Genomic DNA, 17652 nt, shown 5'->3' with positions numbered 1-17652 from the left:
GGACTTACCTAGAGGAAAAAGCTTGTTGGATGCAAATGGATCTTCTTAGTAAAATACTAAGCCAATGGATCGCTGGAAAGACAAAGCCAGGCTCATTGCTAAATGGTTTATTTTGCTCTCTTTATTTCTCCAACTCATTTTCAACCACATTTACACAATAGTTTGCACATAAATTCGAGACCTTTTCATACTTTTTACCCATACATTTTCTAAAAAAATCACTATTCAAAACATCATTTCTCCTTAATTTCTCTTTAGATGACCATCAAAGAGGAGCTTAGATATATGGAGTGATATATCAAGAAACTTTTGCACTAATGGCAAAAATGAATACTGTTAGAATTCTAGTCTCAACAGCTAATTACAACTGGCAACCTTAACAATTTGATGTGAAGAATATATTTGTACATGGAGATCTCGAGGAAGAAATATACGTGAAGGTGCCACCAGGATTTTATAAAGGACTATCAAACAACAAGATGTGCAAATTGAAGAAGGCATTATACGAACTAAAAACAATTACCAAGAGCATAGTTTGAGAAATTATCCAAGGTAATGTTTGCAAAAGGCTATAGGCAAAGTCAAGGAGATCATACACTATTTATCAAAACATTCAAAGATAGGGGGAGTTGCTGTTCTTTTAGTGCATGTCGATGATATCATAGTAATGAGAGAATACGAGCAAGAGAGAGAAGATTTAAAGAACAAGTTAACTACTGAGTTTCGAATAAAGGAGTTGGAAGACTAAAATACTTCATAGGCATCGAAGTGGCTCATTCAAAGCATGGAATCTTCATCTATTAGCAGAAATATATTCTTGATCTCTTAAAGGAACATTGGGCAATCGGCAAGTACACCTAATGATCTGAATCATAAGCACGGAGAAGCAGAAGAGGATATTGAGGTTAACAAAGAAATGTATCGGTGACGCGTTGGTAAGCTCACTTATCTCTCCCACACAAGGCTGGATATTGCCCATGCTATAAGTATATTAACTTAATTTATGCATAATCCAATAGAAGTTTATCTACAAGCGGCTTATAGGATATGACATTATCTTAAAGGAACTCCAAGGAGTGGTGTCTTGTATCGAAGAAATGCTGAACTATCACTTGAAGCCTACACTGATTTGGATTATGCTAGATCAGTAGTTGACCGAAGGTCCACGTCAAGATCTTGTACCTTTCTCAGTGGAAACCTATTAACACGGTGCAGACAAAATGAAAATGGATTAGGGTTACAAAAAGAATCCTTTTCTTTACAGTCTTATCTTATTCTGATAAGAAAGCATAATCTTCTTCAATATCTTTTTGTTGGTTTGAAAGAACGGATCCAAGATTCCCCGAGAGGGCTTAGTTGATCCATGATTTATGTTTCATCTTTCGTTTCCTTTTCGTTTGTTTCGAGAAATCTACTAGGTTAAGAGATAATTGAGCATGCCATGACGTTGTTAGGATCTCATATAGGCCTTTATGACCCTGACCTGTAAATGGACCTTTAATGGTTTCAGTACCTACGGGATTATTAACAGTACCCTTTTTAGACAATAGAGGGATCGATTTGCTTATTTTTAGATAGTGAATGGGGTTCTTTCTTCCATTCTATCCTATTTACTGGTACTGATCATTGCCTACTTTTTTTGAAACATTTCCAGTCGTTTTGGTAGACGGCGACGGAATTGTTAGAGCTGATGTTCCTTTTAGAAGGGCAGAAATCCCTCCCTACAACTCATGAATTAAGAATTCTGACAACAACAAGGTCTACTCGACACGAATTAATGGAAGAAAGAACCCCATTCACTATATCTGGTTTACTTGTCAGTTTTACTGGGTACGCCTTATATACCGCTTTTGGGCAACCTTCTCAACCGAAGTAAGAAAAAGAATGTGGTGGCCAGATCGAGTGCGGAATCTGAGTTTCAAGAAATGACACAAGGAGCATGATTTGCTATGGTTAAAGATCATCCTGGAAGACTTAAAGATTAAGTGGGATGGTCCCATTAAACTTTATTATGTTAATAAATCAGCAATTAGCATTGCATACAATTCAGTACAACATGACCGAGCTAAGCACATCGAGGTGAATAGACACTTCATAAAGGAGAAGTTGGATAGTGGTTTGATTTGCACACCTTATGTATCTTCAAAGGCTCAACTAGCAGATGTACCTATTATAGGGTTAAGTAATTCATTTTTTCAAACTTTCCCGGGCCAAGCCTGAATTTTGTAAATGGCAAGCAAAGCCCGAAGGCTGCTATCCCTTTAGGCCAGTGAGCAAATTATTTTTATGATGATTTGTCATAATTTACCAAATGAGGATGATTACCAGTAACATGTCAAATTCATAAGAGAAGGGGTATGGGTTTGGGTTATTGTAATGTGATTATTTTAATGTTAATAGTACAGGTGAGTGGGATCTAGATGTAGAAAGCGCTAAACTGGAAGTGCGTTAATAGAAGTGGTGTAGGGTGGCTTAATGCATCTCTGATAGGTAAATCTCCATGAAAAAGAGGCAACTTTCATGTAGTTCGTGATTGGATGTAAACTTTAAGATTCTCTTGAATAAATCTCTTCATAGATCTCTATTCCAAAACTACGTGGAAAACCTTTTTCTCCTGATGATGTAGCGATTTTTGTGGGTGGAGGCTTACTCTTCAACTGTTGCTACTATGGTAGTACCTCATAACCATGCTATATCCTTTACTATTAATGGATAAAGTTCATACGATCATTACAAACTTTTTTTTGTCTAATAAGGAAAAATACATCCTGATTTGAAAATGCAGTTGCTGTAATAGTTGCCCGAGCACTAGGTTATTTGTTGGCTTTATCATTATAAGGTTTGTCAGATGAAATTTATTTAAGCCACCTGTGGAATTAAACTGAATCCTTTTTTCGTAAGATTGTGCAGCGATAAAATCATGTCCTGTTGTGTCAACATGATGGAGCATATAAATAATTATTGTTTGTAGGTTAGACAGTCCTGTCAGGATCATTGAGTTTGTTTCTTTCTAAATAACTAAATATATTTAGTTTGCTATAGCATGATGCATCACCATTAAAAACCAGTTAGTGCCGCCTTAAAACTAATTATTGGTTACCTGAGTTATACCAACGGCATTAATGTAGATTAGGACCCCTGGATCATGGATTTATTAATGGAATGAAATCTGGCCTTTTTGGATACATTCGATGTACCTGTTAGGCAATACGATTTCCCTATCGAGTGTTGAGTGTTTCCATCTTTATACATTCAGTCACTATTTTCTGGTGGCTGATTTCTCCAAAATCGTGAAGTAAAAGTCATATATTGGTCAGATCTCTGTGCCGCCTCACAATCTCATCGACATATGGTTTAGATGGTGTTTGGAATTGCTCGTGAGCTCAAAGGGCTTATAATTCTTAGAATGATCTACATAAACACCTATTTTTTCGCAGTACCAAGCAGACTCTTATTAAGTTGCTGAGCAGTACATGTAATTCAAATAGGTTGGAAGTTTCCTTATTGGCTATTGATGAGAAAGAAAAGCGTGCTTGATCAATCACACACTTGGCCCAACATAATGTAGTTATTGGCAATAATAATAAGCTTTGATTGATTCTTCTTTCTTGTATAATATGAATAAGTACCTTTGGCCTGTGTGTTAAAATAGATGACTCAGTGGCTTTGGTTGTAGCAATTGGCCCAAGTATGATATTCAGATTTAATATTTTCACCTACTTTTTGGTATGCAGCAGAGATTAGGAGAGTTGGAAGAAATCAAGTTGCACCCTGGGTGGCTCGAAGCATATCAGTTAAGGATGTGATTGCTGTGCTAGAGAGAGAGCCTCAAATGTTGAAGTCTACACTGATATATCGCTTATATGAAAAGCTTGGAGCTGATGCTGCTGGGGAATGATCGGACCAGCTCACAATATCTCCTCTATAAGACAGGTGATTCTCATTGTAAAATGGATCTCCAATTGTCAATTTCTGCACCAGCACATCACTTGTATACAAAGGGTGGTGCTGATGTTGTGTATAAAGTATTAAACTGCAGTTCAGTGAAGGTCTTTGGAGTTACATTACAGAATTCTTAGAAACTGCTGCAGTTGATTTCCGTCTTATTCTTTAATATTGTTGATTCGCAACTGTGAATCTTTATTAATTCTGAAAGAAACAGAGACAATTAAAATGACTTTTTTCTTTGTGGTTATGAAGTAATAAGATTAAATGAAAAAGTTAATTGTGTTTTAAATGGGCAAATTATAAAGTAATATGTGGCATTATATAACCTATTATGTAAAACTTGATATATATGTAGCAAGATCCAAATTTTTGGATTATGCTACTTGTATATAAAAAGGTACATAATGGATTATATTGAATGATGTGGAGGGAAAAGATTGAATAAAAAGGTTGATTATATTTTAAATTGGCAAATTATAGAGTGACATACGATATTATAGAACCTATTATGTAAAATTTGATTTACATAGATTCTAATTTTTTTTTACCATTGTTGCAATTTCTTCACATCATCTATGACCTGTTCAAACTCAATTTCTCTATTGCTTTTCATAAAATGAAAGGGCCTTATAAAAAATAATGATTTATTTTTAACTTTTATAAAATTTATAAATTTTAAAGAAATTTTAACTTAGCAAACACCTCTATGAGCGGTTTCTTTAAATTTTTATTTTATTTTTTAAAGATATTTTAAAAACAAAATACAATAAAATACAGCACTAGGTAATAAGGAAAATTCTACTTGTATATAACTATTGCACATAATGGTGTTTGTAATGTGATGTGTCAATCATCTGTTTGTTGATGTGTAAGTGTGAGATTTGAATTAAAGGTTGGATCTATTGTCACGTGTAATTATGAAAATCATTATGTAGATAATTATGTACATGGAGCACTTTCTTAGATAATAGTTTAAATTGTAGTCCGATTTTATTATTGAAAACGTGTGTGAAATTTGTGGGAGGGATCATTGTCAACCCAATATTATGAAATTTTTTTTTTTTAAATAAAATAAAATTGGGTGCACAAGATATATATCAAAGTACTTTCTCTTCCAACGAATGCACCTTTTTCGAACGACTCACCAAACTTATCCTTATGTATCAAGAAATATTGATTTACGGCACTATTTTACTTTTAAAATATATATGGGGTTCAAAACAAATTTGGTTTAAAGAAATACCTTCTCTTTTTGACTCTCAACTCTCCAGAGTTATATAGGTTAACATGGTTTTGGCTTAAACGATAAAAAATATTTATTAATCACGAAGCAAAAAGAAAGAAATACATTGTTCATGTGAATTAATTGCCTTAATTTCGGAAGTGTCCAAGTGGTTTAGACCTTCTATTTAGATCCCGTTTGGCCCCAATTATTTAATATTATAATTTTGGAATAGTGTTCTTTTTGAGAAAAAAAAAAAAGGTGGTTGAAAAAAAGGAAAAAAAATCGAACTACTCGTAATATTATTTTATTGAAAAATGTGATTGAAAAGAAAAGAAAGAAAAATTTATTATAATTGTTTCATCATGAATTTCTAAAGGATTGGAGTTCACATGGGCCTACGGGCCATAGTGCGAACTTTGCTAGTAATTCTTGCTGACACCACCAAGTTTACAATTTGGTCCACTGTGTCACCATTTATATGTCCAATTAGAATTACAACAAAACCCAAAAATCACTTGTCACCACCCAATTAGAACAACGTCAAGTGTAGGGCTTAGCCCCGTTTGGCCCCCATTTTCTAGAAATGAAAATTGGTGTAGTGGTATTTTTTTTGAAAAATGAGTTGTTGAAAATAAAATAAAAATTCTTGATTTACGTGTAATATTATTTTATAAAAGATTGTATGGTTCAAAATATAAGAGAGAAAAATAGAATATAATAGAATGTTGCCAAAACCGTCAAAGTGGAAACTCTTTGTGCACGTTATCTTTACGCTCTATCCAGCTACCTCTACTGCCTACAACTCCTAGCTCCTGTTTGCTTTAACTAAAAAAAATAAATAAAAATTGATAAATTAAATTAATATCAATAATTAATTTTAATCACGCATTTCATGAGATCCACAACTGTATTGTCTTTTTAACCTCATATTTTATCAACTTTTATCATAATTTACAGAATAACTAATTTTTAGCAAAACCTAATAGGGGATAACAACTAGTTAAACATATATGCATTGCATATTGTTTTGTAATAATACTGTATTTTTTCCATTTTTCTTTTTTGAAATTTTTGAATAATAATAATTACATTAAATAATTATACTATATATTTACATTGAAGTAGGTGAAATTAAAATATCATTTTCGAAATATCCACAGATGTCAAATGATGATACACATTAGTAGCACAATGAGCATATAGATTCAAGAGATATTAATAATAACAGTAATGAGTCGAACATACGAGTGTGTCTACCACGTATGCATTAGTCACCTAAATAGAAAAGAAAAAAGCTCAAAATTTAAAATCAAATCACACATAATTGCAATCTATATGCATATTATGTGATTTTTGGGCCTTGAGGCGAACATCATAAATTGGGTTCCAAAAATTTAGTAAGCATACAAAATCGTATTATAGAGTTCTATCTCAATTATTGATATGGTCAATGAATTCAATATTTCTTGTTATGTAGTTGATTGGAGATAAGATATGATATGATTAAAAAAAATTTGTCTTCAAATATTATAGCAGTTCAATTGCTTTTGTTTCTTCATTTATTATATAGTACCGTCAATATCCATGTTTTTTATTTGAAGAAATTTACTTATAATATTGACTTTATGTAACAACCTAAAGCAGCTTACCATGCTAAGCAAAAACTCAAAATTTTGAAATTCATGTCGCTAAGGACTTGACTTTACTCTTATTTAATGATCTATGTTAATTTTTGCCCGAGTCAAGTAACACTTCTCTTATTTTAAGCAAATAAATCGAATGCTACCTATATAATGAACAAGTTGAGTGGAATTAAGTAATTATTGCAACATGCGTTTAGGAACTTCTACGCTGCTTGTCTCCTTTTGTTACATTTGAAATAGATCCCATAATTCAAAAACATTATTAGGACTTATTTATAAATGGAATGGAATGGACCTAATTTATTAGATTTTTAATTTAAAAAAAAAAACTCACTGAACCTAATTTACTAAATAAAAAAAGGCAACTTATAAAAATACTCTTAAAATTAGGAGTGCTTTGAAAAATCATATAAAAAGTTTTTTAAAGGTAAAACATACTGTGTAAAATTAAAAAGTTGACACAATGACACTTTTTTTTTAATCAAAATTGCGTCACTTTTTGTGTCACTTTTGAAAGTTTGTTATCAATTTTTTATTAAAAAAAATACATACAATGTCACTTTTTAAATTAAAAAGTGATGTTTGTCACTAAAAGAAGTGAGAGAAATTTCAAAAAGAAGATTAAAAAAAATGACAAACACTAAAAAAAAGTGACAAAAATTCGAAAAGTGAGAATTATTAAAGAAAGTGACAAACATTAAAAAAAAAAAAAAAAAAGGACAGAAACTTAGAAAAAGTGGCACAAATTAAAAACAGTTACGCTGATTCAAAAAAGTGAGGAGTATAGAAATCAAATGTTAAGTGTCACTTTTATTTTTAATTAAAAAATGACATATAATGTCACTTTTTTATTAAAAGGTGACGTTTGTCACAAAAAAAGTTACAGAAATCAAGAATGTGATAGAAAAAAGTGTCAAACATTAAAAAAGTGACAAAAATTCAAAAAATATGACAAAAATTAAAAAAAGTGACAGAAATTTTTAAAAAAGTATCGAATTAAAAAAGGTTACACATTAAAAAAATTTGTATAATCCCCAATTCTTTACAATATTTTCAATAACTACTATATCCATCATCTACGAAGATGACCATGTCCTATATCTTCCTTCATGTTAACCGTCAAAAAATGGTAGTAGAGAAAGATGAAACTGTGGAAGAATCTGTAGAGAAAAGGATAGGAAAGTTTTAGACATCTAGCCAGAACTTCGGCATGGAGATTGATCTTCTCATATACACCCAAGAACTGATTTGAAAGCACAACAAAGATTAAGAAATAACAGTTTGCCCAGTTTTCTAAGTAGCAGAAAGAACGGCACTTACTTCATTAAATTCATCAAGAAGTGCATTCCTTGCTAGATTTTAACCAAAAAAATCCCTTCCTTCGAGTAGAATGATTATCGGACAAGGATTTATGTCCTTTCGTCCCAAATGAGAAATGATGTCTCAAGAAAGGCATCTTGATGAGCTTTCATGCTAGAACTTGAACTCATTTTGGGACCGTTTCCTTCATTCTCACTGCATTCATGATGATCAAACAAAAATGAGATCATCACTGTCAACAACAAAGTTCCTAGATCGCTTTCTAGCCTTTGAATCCAATTCAGCTTTTATTGCCTTTTCAGACATCTTCATACTCCGCTTCTTCCCAAAATTACAGAAAGGGCAAGTCGGGTTGTATTTGTTGATCTCAGGTGTCATATACTCCAAGCATTTAGCATGGTAAGTATGTCCACGAGTCAAACACAGCAACCACGCCAGGTTCATCGGTAGCCATTATTTTTTGGCTGCCCAACGAGGATCTCTCAGTTAAAAGCGTTGCACAAACACCACAACTTTGGAAATCAAATAATGGAGATCCTGAATTTCGTTCAGCTGATCTGGTTATTTTGTCCCGACTGAAGCCAGAGTCTTCACTATCAAAAGATCATCTCTCTTTCCAAGTTGTCGTGAGCTCAGAGAATGGAGGAATTGACCAACCATCAGATGACCCACCATTTGATCCTCTTGTTGGTTCATAGATTAGTGATGGGATTATGGTTTGGGGTTTCTGCTATACATCTGTTCAAGGGTTTGGGGGTTTGAGAAGTTTTATAACGCATTAATTATGTTGTAAAATGATTTAATTGATTAATAGGATATTAATCAATTTAGTTAATTTTTTTAGGATACAGAACCTAATTTGCCCATAAAAAAAGGGAAATATGCTAAAATTTGAGGCCCCTCTAATGATGGGCTTGAAGCACTAGCCTCACTCATCTCTATGCAAAATCGGCCATGAAACTTACTAAGCCCCCGTTTGATAGTTCTTTATCACTTCAAAAAATTGATTTTTTGACCTTTATTTCACTATTTCAACAGTCATTTTTGATTTCTTCACTCACAGGTGGCCCTCACACTTCTTTCTAATAGTCAAAAAATCAATTCTCATAATCACTATCAAACGGGCCCTAAAAGACTACAAAGATGATATAAATTGAGAAGTTGAGATGGTTGTAGCAAACATAAGTAGGTTTTCACATAGTTTAATTTGCGCAATTGTTTTTTTCGAAAAATACTGTCCACTTGATATTATGTAAATTCTCATCCATATTAACCATGTAATATTTATTAATTAAAGGAAGAAATTACAATTTTTTCTTCATTCTTAAATTATTAAACTTCAATCTTTTCTTATTAATATTAATGTCAATTGTTGGATTTTGAAACCCAATAAATTCTGGCGATGATTTAAAACCGTTGACGGATAATTTATCGACACTATAAACTTGGCTTGACTCGAAAACGATCAACACTTTTTGATGGCCCAAGTTGTGACTTTGCATTGGTGGTGATATATTAATAGCTCATTACTTGGTTATTTGTGGTTTGGATTGTCAGCCCAATTACCTTTTGGCTCATTTGTTAATCTAAATTAATCCATTATATATCCATCCCCTCCCAGGTGTTTTGTGTGTGTGTGTGTGTGTGTGGAGTGCAATAGAGAGAAGAAAAGAGAGAGAGGCAGCCGATTCATTGCTATTGAGGGCTTTACTTGAGTTATTGGTGTCTTCCTTCTTTTCCCCTCCTTGTGATATTGCATACCACCACCACTAGAGTCTTTTTTGTGGAGTGAAACTTGTGGTAACCGATTGTGGGAGTTTTGGGTTGAGCTGAGGCTGGGTGGCGTTCGTTTAGTAGTTTTCTGAATCCGAAATCAAGATTTTTCAATAGATTTTCGCGTCATCAACTAATAAAACAACTATTTAAACCAATTACATGTAATGCAATGGCCCGTGAATTTTAGTTTTTTCTTCTTTTCTCATGCCAAATGAAAATGTGATTAAATGAAATTCAAATATAAATATTAGAATAATAATTTAATGCTTGAGTTGATGCTATAAATGTAAACTAGGAAGATTTAATAAAGACACTGTCGATAAAGAATAAAAAGTTTTAAGGGTAAAATGAGAAAATCAATGTTTATCACAAATGCACACTTTTTTTTTTTAACCTGATAATAATGTAGATTAATATTATTTGCAAGCACTGTTGTTAGATAATAATAATAATAATAATAATAATAATAATAATAATAATAATAATAATAATATATGTGGTAGTGCGGTATTCTTCAATAAAGTTGGGATACTACTCATTTTATATATTGCTGATTGTAAATTGTAGACAGAGACTAGCAACTCCCAAATCTTAAAAATTAACAAATACAACCAATTTATATAAAAATAGTTTGCCGTGACATCCATACAAGATAATAGATTTGCGAAATCCACGGGAAAAAAAATAATTCGTTTTGTCTGTTTGGAAATGATTTTTTTCTCCTAAAAAATTATTTTTTTGACTGTTATTTCATTATTATAACCGTCATATTTGATTTCTTCTATCACAATTGGACCCCCACTTTTCTCTAACGGTCAAAAAATCAATTCTCAAAATCACTCCCAAATAGGCTCTATATTCTTAATGAACGATGATTGCATTTAATGAAAGAAAATGATAAATTTGACTTTACGCCATTTGATGCAAAATGGTGTGAAGCGAATTGTATGATGTCAAATGGTGCAAACTTTGATGCCACATTGGAGAGCACTTGAATAGTTGAATTTGGTGTATCCTTTGGACATGCCTAAGTCGAGATAATAATTCAAATGTTACTAAAATTTGTAAAAGATTTATACAGGGTTACTAAATTTTAAAAATTATCCAAGTTATTACTAAACCTTGCAAAAAGGTTTCCACGTATTTACTAAACTTTAAAAATTACCTCATTCATCACTAAATTTTATAAAAAGTTTTTCGGGAGTCACTAATTTAGTAATCTCTTAGAAAATCTTTTACAAAGTTTAGTGATTTCGTGAAATTTTTTCGCAAAATTTAGTGATGAGTGGAGTAATTTTTAAAATTCAGTCACCTCGTGAGTGAATTTTAAGACCCTTGAATTTTTTTTTGCAAAGTATCGAGCCTAAGTCCACCTGATTAAGCCTAATTATTAGAACGTTGATATGTCGAAAATTAACCGCGACGGCACGCCAAATCTCAAACTTCCGTTAATAGATAACAAAAATCCAGGGAAATATACATTTCTGCTAGTCTTCTCTAAATTTTAAATCGATCTTTATGATTTTCATTTGTTGAACTATATGATCTTTGTTCATTTGGAATATTTATTTCATCCCTATATTATTATTTTGTAATAGGCTTCATTGCGAGATTGCTAGGGCTTTTTACCTCATTTTCGTAATTCTATGTGAAACGGTGTTTGTTTGGATCTAAATTTGTATTTTTAATTAAAAAATCTGCACATTTTTGGGAAAATGGCATCGAATTTCGATAGATGGGAAAAAGATCCCTTTTTCTCTGCTGCTGAAGAGGTCCAGGAATCGACCGACAGGTATAAGAAGCTCTGTTTTAAATTTTTCTTTGAATCAATATTTCAGAAATGTAAATTGTATTGTTGTGAAATGATTAAATTTCGGTTTGCTCGAATGATCTATGTTTTATGGTGTGACTGCATTTTTAATAAAATGGAATTCTACAGTATAATATTATTAACTTTTCTCTGATACTTTTTGCAGGATGGAATCGACTTATAGAACTTGGATTCATGCAAGGAAGGACACCTCTGGGGCTTGGAATGCAGTTGAACTCCGAAGAGATCTCCAAACATCTCTTGGCACTGCTAAATGGCAGGTAGTTACCTACATTAAGTGAAATGTATTGACACGCATATAATATAGCAACAAATTTAAAATAACTCACATCCGGATATTGTCGAGTTTTGATTTTTATATCGGGAAATTTATGTTTATAACATTATCCTACTATGTAGTTATGAAAAGGTTGCTGATGTCCTTGATTAATGCAGTTGGAGCAATTTGAGCGAGCTGTTAGGTCGAGTTATACTAATTCAAATTCAGCTAACGATGCAAAAGATAGGCATCGAGATTTTGTAATTGCGATAGAGAGTCAATTGTCAAAGGTTGAAAGTTTTTTAAAAGAAACAGCAGTCTCTCAGGGCAAACCGCCATTGCCCTGGCTGCGATTAGATGAAGGAGAACACGAAGAGCTTGCTCTGTTTCTTTCAGGACCATCTTCAGCTTTCACAGATAAAATCTCCCAAAAGGTTCATGGTGGGGGCCAAGTATCAGAAAACTCAGAAGGGACAGGTAAACAGTCAATGCCAGAGTGCATGAGTTCGTCTCACTTGGTGGCATTGGGTCAGGTGGAGTCTAAGGAAGAGAAGTTACAGCAACATCGGAGGACAGCTAGTGCTGGTGCTGACATTGGTTCCTGGAAGATTGCAGTTGCTGATGATTCTTTACCTCATAGTTCATCCAATCCAAAACCTGATCTGCTGCCTAGAAAGATACCCAGTTTTTCAGGATTTTTAAATACCATGGAGTCCTCTATGTCTCATTTGAAGTGGTCAAAGAATGGCTACAGGAAGTTAAAGATTTCAGACTGCCATGAAGAAGCTGATACCATGTTACCTCGTTCTCAAAATTTGACCAAAGTATGCGATTTTCCTTGTTTATATCTGAAACTGTTCTTCAGATGTCTTAAATTGTTTCTGGTTAGTGTATTGCGCTAGTCCTGACAGAATCTACATTTTCTATGAAGAATATCAACGCAGTATGTGAAAGGAATAAAAGTTGCCTTGATGGATGTGATGATTATGAGAAGCAACTGTATGGTTGGTATGGTACCATCCAGAGACTATTTCGGAGGTCCCAATATCATATGCAGTACAGTCGACCTGTTCAAATTATTTTCTCAATTATTCTCCTCCTCTGCTTGATTGGTGAGCCTGATAATTGTAGTTTTTCCTTTCAATTTGATAGTCATTTTTCACTTTTATGTTACCCATTCTCTAGAAGTAAAATTTAAGTCTTAAAATGCATGCTGGTGTTCTTTCTTTTGACTTAAATAAACTTTTATTTCTTTGAGTTATCAATATTTGGTTTAGGACCAATTCTTTATATATTTTTCTCCTTTGTGCTGCAGCTAGAAAGTTTTATTCACGTCTGAAATAGATTTGTTAACATTTTAAGGTTACATGACATTGTCATCATTGGGATCATAATAAACTGGATTTTATTTATTTATTTATTTATTTTTTTCACATAGTAGCTGCGGAGTTTCAATTCTTCTTGAGGATCAATGTTGCAGATGCTTTTGCTTCCTTTAGTGCCTTGTGATTGCATAGTTACAAATTGTTTATAACTTGGTCAATGTGCCTAAGTGTATAATGCAGTCCTATTTTCTCTACGCAATGCAATAACTAAAAACTAAAGATTTAAGTGTTAGAAGAATGGGTTGGCTCCCAATAAGTGCTCAATTTATAGTCTCGAGCTCGACTTGGATCAATTATTGATCACGGTGGATCGAAACGGGATGTGTCAGTCTTACAGTCCTTGCAATTTCCTGCCCTGCACCCCTCGTTTTGCTCTCTAAATTTTGAAATTTCCAAGTTTCATCTTTGAGAGCACCAACAATTCCACCACTTTTTCATCTATACGGACAGCTTCGTTGATTAGATGGATCATCTTCATCAACCCTGCAGTAATCCTTAAGTTTGGATGATTGCTTGGATTTGGTGCACATGTTGAATGCTTCTTGTTCATAATGAATTTGGGAAAAAAATTGAGTTCTAGAAAATTTGGGCCAAACAAGGCCTAAATATGATGAATAAAATAAAAATTCCAAGTTCAATTAAACTAAAAATAAAGAAAAAAGGAACATCATCTCTTTCACACACTCCTTCCCCCACCTCCATAACCTTTTGAAAATCACCCAAAAGAAATAAGGAACAGATAATTAGCAAGTTCACTACATTGAAGTGGACACCAATTTGGAAATCTTATTGTTTTACTTGTAAAGAGAAGAAACTGCTGCGCTCCTTGAATTTTACCTCGCATGCTTGAGTTACTATATGGCTATACATTTTCAAATATTTGTTTCATAGCATGGAATACTGAAACCAATTATGTTTTGGGGGCTAAATTTTGTTATAAAACTTGGCTATGGGGTTCTGTTGATAATAATAAATAACATGCATTGAAATATCAGCTTTCTCATGCTTTTACTTTATTTATTCTGCAGTTTTATTGGCACTGCGTGCAGTCTGAGGAGGAGCTAATAACTTTTTCATTCTTATTGATCAATTAATAAGGGATGAAAACGTTAAAGAGGTTTGGGGTTATCCTGTATGGCATCACGTGACATAGGTATGTATTGTGTTCTATCTTTTAGCAATATTTTGCTCGTAAATAAATTTTGTACTCAGAATTGAGTAGTAACTTTTCCAGGTACACCATGTACCACCTCCCTCATCTCGTCTCTTCATTGTGAATCAGTTTTGTTTGTCTCAGTTATGTTGTACTAGGTAGGATTTTCGGGAATAGTATGTCGGATTTTCGGGAATAGGAGATTACCTCTATTCAGGTTTGAATTCGATAGAGAAGTCTGAAACTTGATTAATTCCACTTACCAGATGATGTTTTACACTTTTCCAGCTGCAGTTTCTTCGTGTTGTTGTACTGTCGATTGATGGAATGTACTGGAAGTTCAAAAAATAATAGTCCTTATGTTTATTGTCGATTCTTGTTTGTATTAATGGTCAATTTCCTTGTACTCTTGGAGGGAAGATTGCATATGAGTGCATATATTCAAGTGAATTATTGGGTAACAGAAGATATGTTTAATTTTTCTTAATTGCTGCTGCTGCTGTTATTATTTTTATTTATTTGTTTTATTTTGTTTGATAAATTTTGGACTGTTGTGATGTAGTAATATGGTGTGGATAATAAACATGAGGTGGATTGTGTAAATTCTACTCTCACCATTTCATTTGGTGAAATCCTTACAATCATCAGCTTGAATCAACATTACAGATCTTTTTGAGACATGAAAAAATTAGTTACATAGCATCTCTCAGTGTAGTTTTGGCATTTGTTCATGTCTATTCAAGGGGTTCAACTCCATTACCAATTTTCTAACTGGATAGGTTGATTCTTCAGAATAAAGTCTAAGTTGTGCACTTGGGTCAGGCTGCACCGGCCGTCTAGGATGCACTGACATGGATCGTGTCATAGGCCGACCACCCTCCTTTCTAGCCCGCCTAAGCCATTGTGGAGATGCAGTTTGAATGGCACTGTCCAAACTTCATAAAGCATCTTTGGCAATTTGCAGAGATCTGCTTGTGGCATTGAGCTTTTTGCTTTCTGCCAACAGTTCACCTAATATTTCTTTTGTTATTATTTTTAAAACTAAGCAAATATAACAATGAAAAATACATTTGGTCCAGTGTCATGTTTGGCCTTGCTGTCCAGGTGCCGTCTTCTTATTTGTTGACCTCAAAATTCTATAGGATCAAGCTCCCAGGCCAATTCCTTCTTCACCTATACGTCACTTGTATAATAACACCCCGTTAGGTGCAAAGGGCATCGGTTCAAATAATGGTCTGACGATTGTCTACACTCCGATGATCAAGTCACTAGCCAAAAAATATAAATGACTTGTGCAGGAAAGAAAAGTGAAAATAAATTTGGCTAGGGTTCGAGTGTTTACCTTAATGCCAATGACTTGCACATACACACACACACACATATATATATATATAGGCGAGGCATGTGGGTCAAGATTTCGGTCCATTACAAAATCCAAGCTAGGACAAAGTCAATGAGAAGATTCTTAGGAACCTTAAACTGACATGATATGACTCAGTTCAATTAAGTTGATGCCACCAATGTTCAGCATATAATGTGTGTACTATTGACTGCAAAACTTCGAAAAAATGTAAACGTTGTTAGGTTAATTGGGAAACTAGCAAGTGAAGAAGATGCTTTGATACATTAATAACTATAAGTTGAATAGAATTAAGAAAAAGGGAAAAAAAAATGCTCAAAGTTTGGTAGTCATATAGAGAATTGTACAAACAATTTAGCCATTGTTATTTCATGAATCTGACACACTGAGTTTTGACTTGAGTCATATGCATATCAAAGAAAGACTAAATTCGAAATGTGTGATTTTGTTCCCTTCAAAATCCATTGATTTTGGTAGATAGACAAAATGTAAGATTTTGATGAACCAAGGGTAGGTCATAAACATGCAAAATGCACAAAGAGAAAATGTCACTTCTTGTGCCAAAAATGTTTATAAAGTTACTTGGAAAGCTCATTTTGACATTATTACCACCATTTGAAGGGCAAATAGGAATGAATTTCTATAGGTTTATTTGGAATATAACATTTCTAGTTTCTTTATACTCCTCAATGGTGAATTGCCACGGGAAAGAATGTTCTTTTGGGGGAATAGACCTTCAGCATTGCTTGGATTCGGGGAACGCTCTGTTCTCTCTTGATTCTTGTTGCGTAAACCTTAATCAAGCTGTTCAAGCTGGCTATCACTGCTTGTGCTCCTTGTTAGGCCCTTCTAATCCTCTATTGATTACCAAAATTTCACTTCTCATGTCGAACTGTTACATATCAATGCCTTCTCAATGCCATGGTAAGTTCTGAACTTTAAGGTTTTTTACATGATCGAGATTATTTTTATTGTCTCTGATATGATGATTTTGGATTTAGATTCGTTTACTGAGCTCCCTGCGCCAGGGATTCAAGTGCCGGCTCTAAATCGGCCACCGGCTAGTCTTGTGTCGGTGCTGATGCCACCGCCTTCTGTGTCGAATGATTTGTTTGTGCCATTGCCTCCAAAAGTTAGAGAAATTCCCCGAAATTCGACGCCAGGTAATTCTACCATAGTCGACGGGGAACCAACTTTAAACAGTAATACTGTCCCCAAGTTGAGCATTCCTGATCGCTGGGATTATGTATCAGCATATGCTGCAGATATGAAAATATGTTTGCAACTGAGGATCTTGCTACTTGTGGCACTTTTTTATGTTTATTGACTGAATCATTTTACTTCAAATGTGTCGAATTCCTGCTTCTAGCATGTACTTTTGGGCCAAAAGTGTCTGTTTTTAGCAAAGTTTCATGTACTTGTATAAACATTTGTTACAATTTGGCCATCCAGTCCATATTCGTTAGTTATACTAATGAAGAGTCTACTTGGCAATCTAGTAAACATATGATTGGACCATCATGTCAATTTTTCTGTTAGTCGAACTAATTACACAGATAAAAGTTATTAAATTATAACAAATTTTAAGTTTAGTAGCCAACTTGAAGTTGAAATATCTGAAATTTAGTAACCAAAATAGATTTTTGTAAAATATTTAGTGACGACATGTACATTTATCCCTACAGAAAAGCCAATTGCTTGCTAGTGGAAAGTTTCCGAGTACAGTTCTAGCTCTAGCTGACTTAAGAACAC

General features: G+C 33.5%; 2 protein-coding genes across 4 annotated transcripts; both read left to right on the top strand.

Moving 5' to 3' along the window:
• The first annotated feature begins 11284 nt into the window (after positions 1 to 11284).
• Positions 11285 to 15001, top strand: LOC111393292. 3 transcript variants are annotated; one of them, XR_002702386.1, is made up of 6 exons: positions 11285 to 11704; positions 11889 to 12003; positions 12179 to 12826; positions 12934 to 13114; positions 14416 to 14540; positions 14685 to 15001. XR_002702386.1 is itself a non-coding variant. In XM_023018754.1 (5 exons), the coding sequence occupies exons 1-5, from the start codon at positions 11628 to 11630 to the stop codon at positions 14439 to 14441; spliced, it is 1047 nt and encodes a 348-aa protein (XP_022874522.1). In that variant the 5' UTR covers positions 11285 to 11627; the 3' UTR covers positions 14442 to 14954. The 3 variants fall into 3 exon arrangements, 1 of the variants encoding a protein (XP_022874522.1); XR_002702384.1 differs by having other exon boundaries at positions 14622 to 14954; XM_023018754.1 differs by having other exon boundaries at positions 14416 to 14954.
• Positions 15002 to 15126: 125 nt separating this feature from the next.
• Positions 15127 to 17375, top strand: LOC111393293. Its single transcript, XM_023018755.1, has 2 exons — positions 15127 to 16824; positions 16902 to 17375. Exons 1-2 carry the CDS (start codon positions 16431 to 16433, stop codon positions 17225 to 17227), a joined length of 720 nt encoding a protein of 239 aa, XP_022874523.1. The 5' UTR covers positions 15127 to 16430; the 3' UTR covers positions 17228 to 17375.
• The last annotated feature ends 277 nt before the right edge of the window (positions 17376 to 17652 follow it).

This window comes from Olea europaea, chromosome 4 (assembly GCF_002742605.1).
Source record: "Olea europaea var. sylvestris chromosome 4, O_europaea_v1, whole genome shotgun sequence".
NCBI classification, from domain to species: domain Eukaryota; kingdom Viridiplantae; phylum Streptophyta; class Magnoliopsida; order Lamiales; family Oleaceae; genus Olea; species Olea europaea.
The sequence above is the reverse complement of the archived record's forward strand: the minus strand, read 5'-3'. Positions and strand labels throughout refer to the sequence as shown.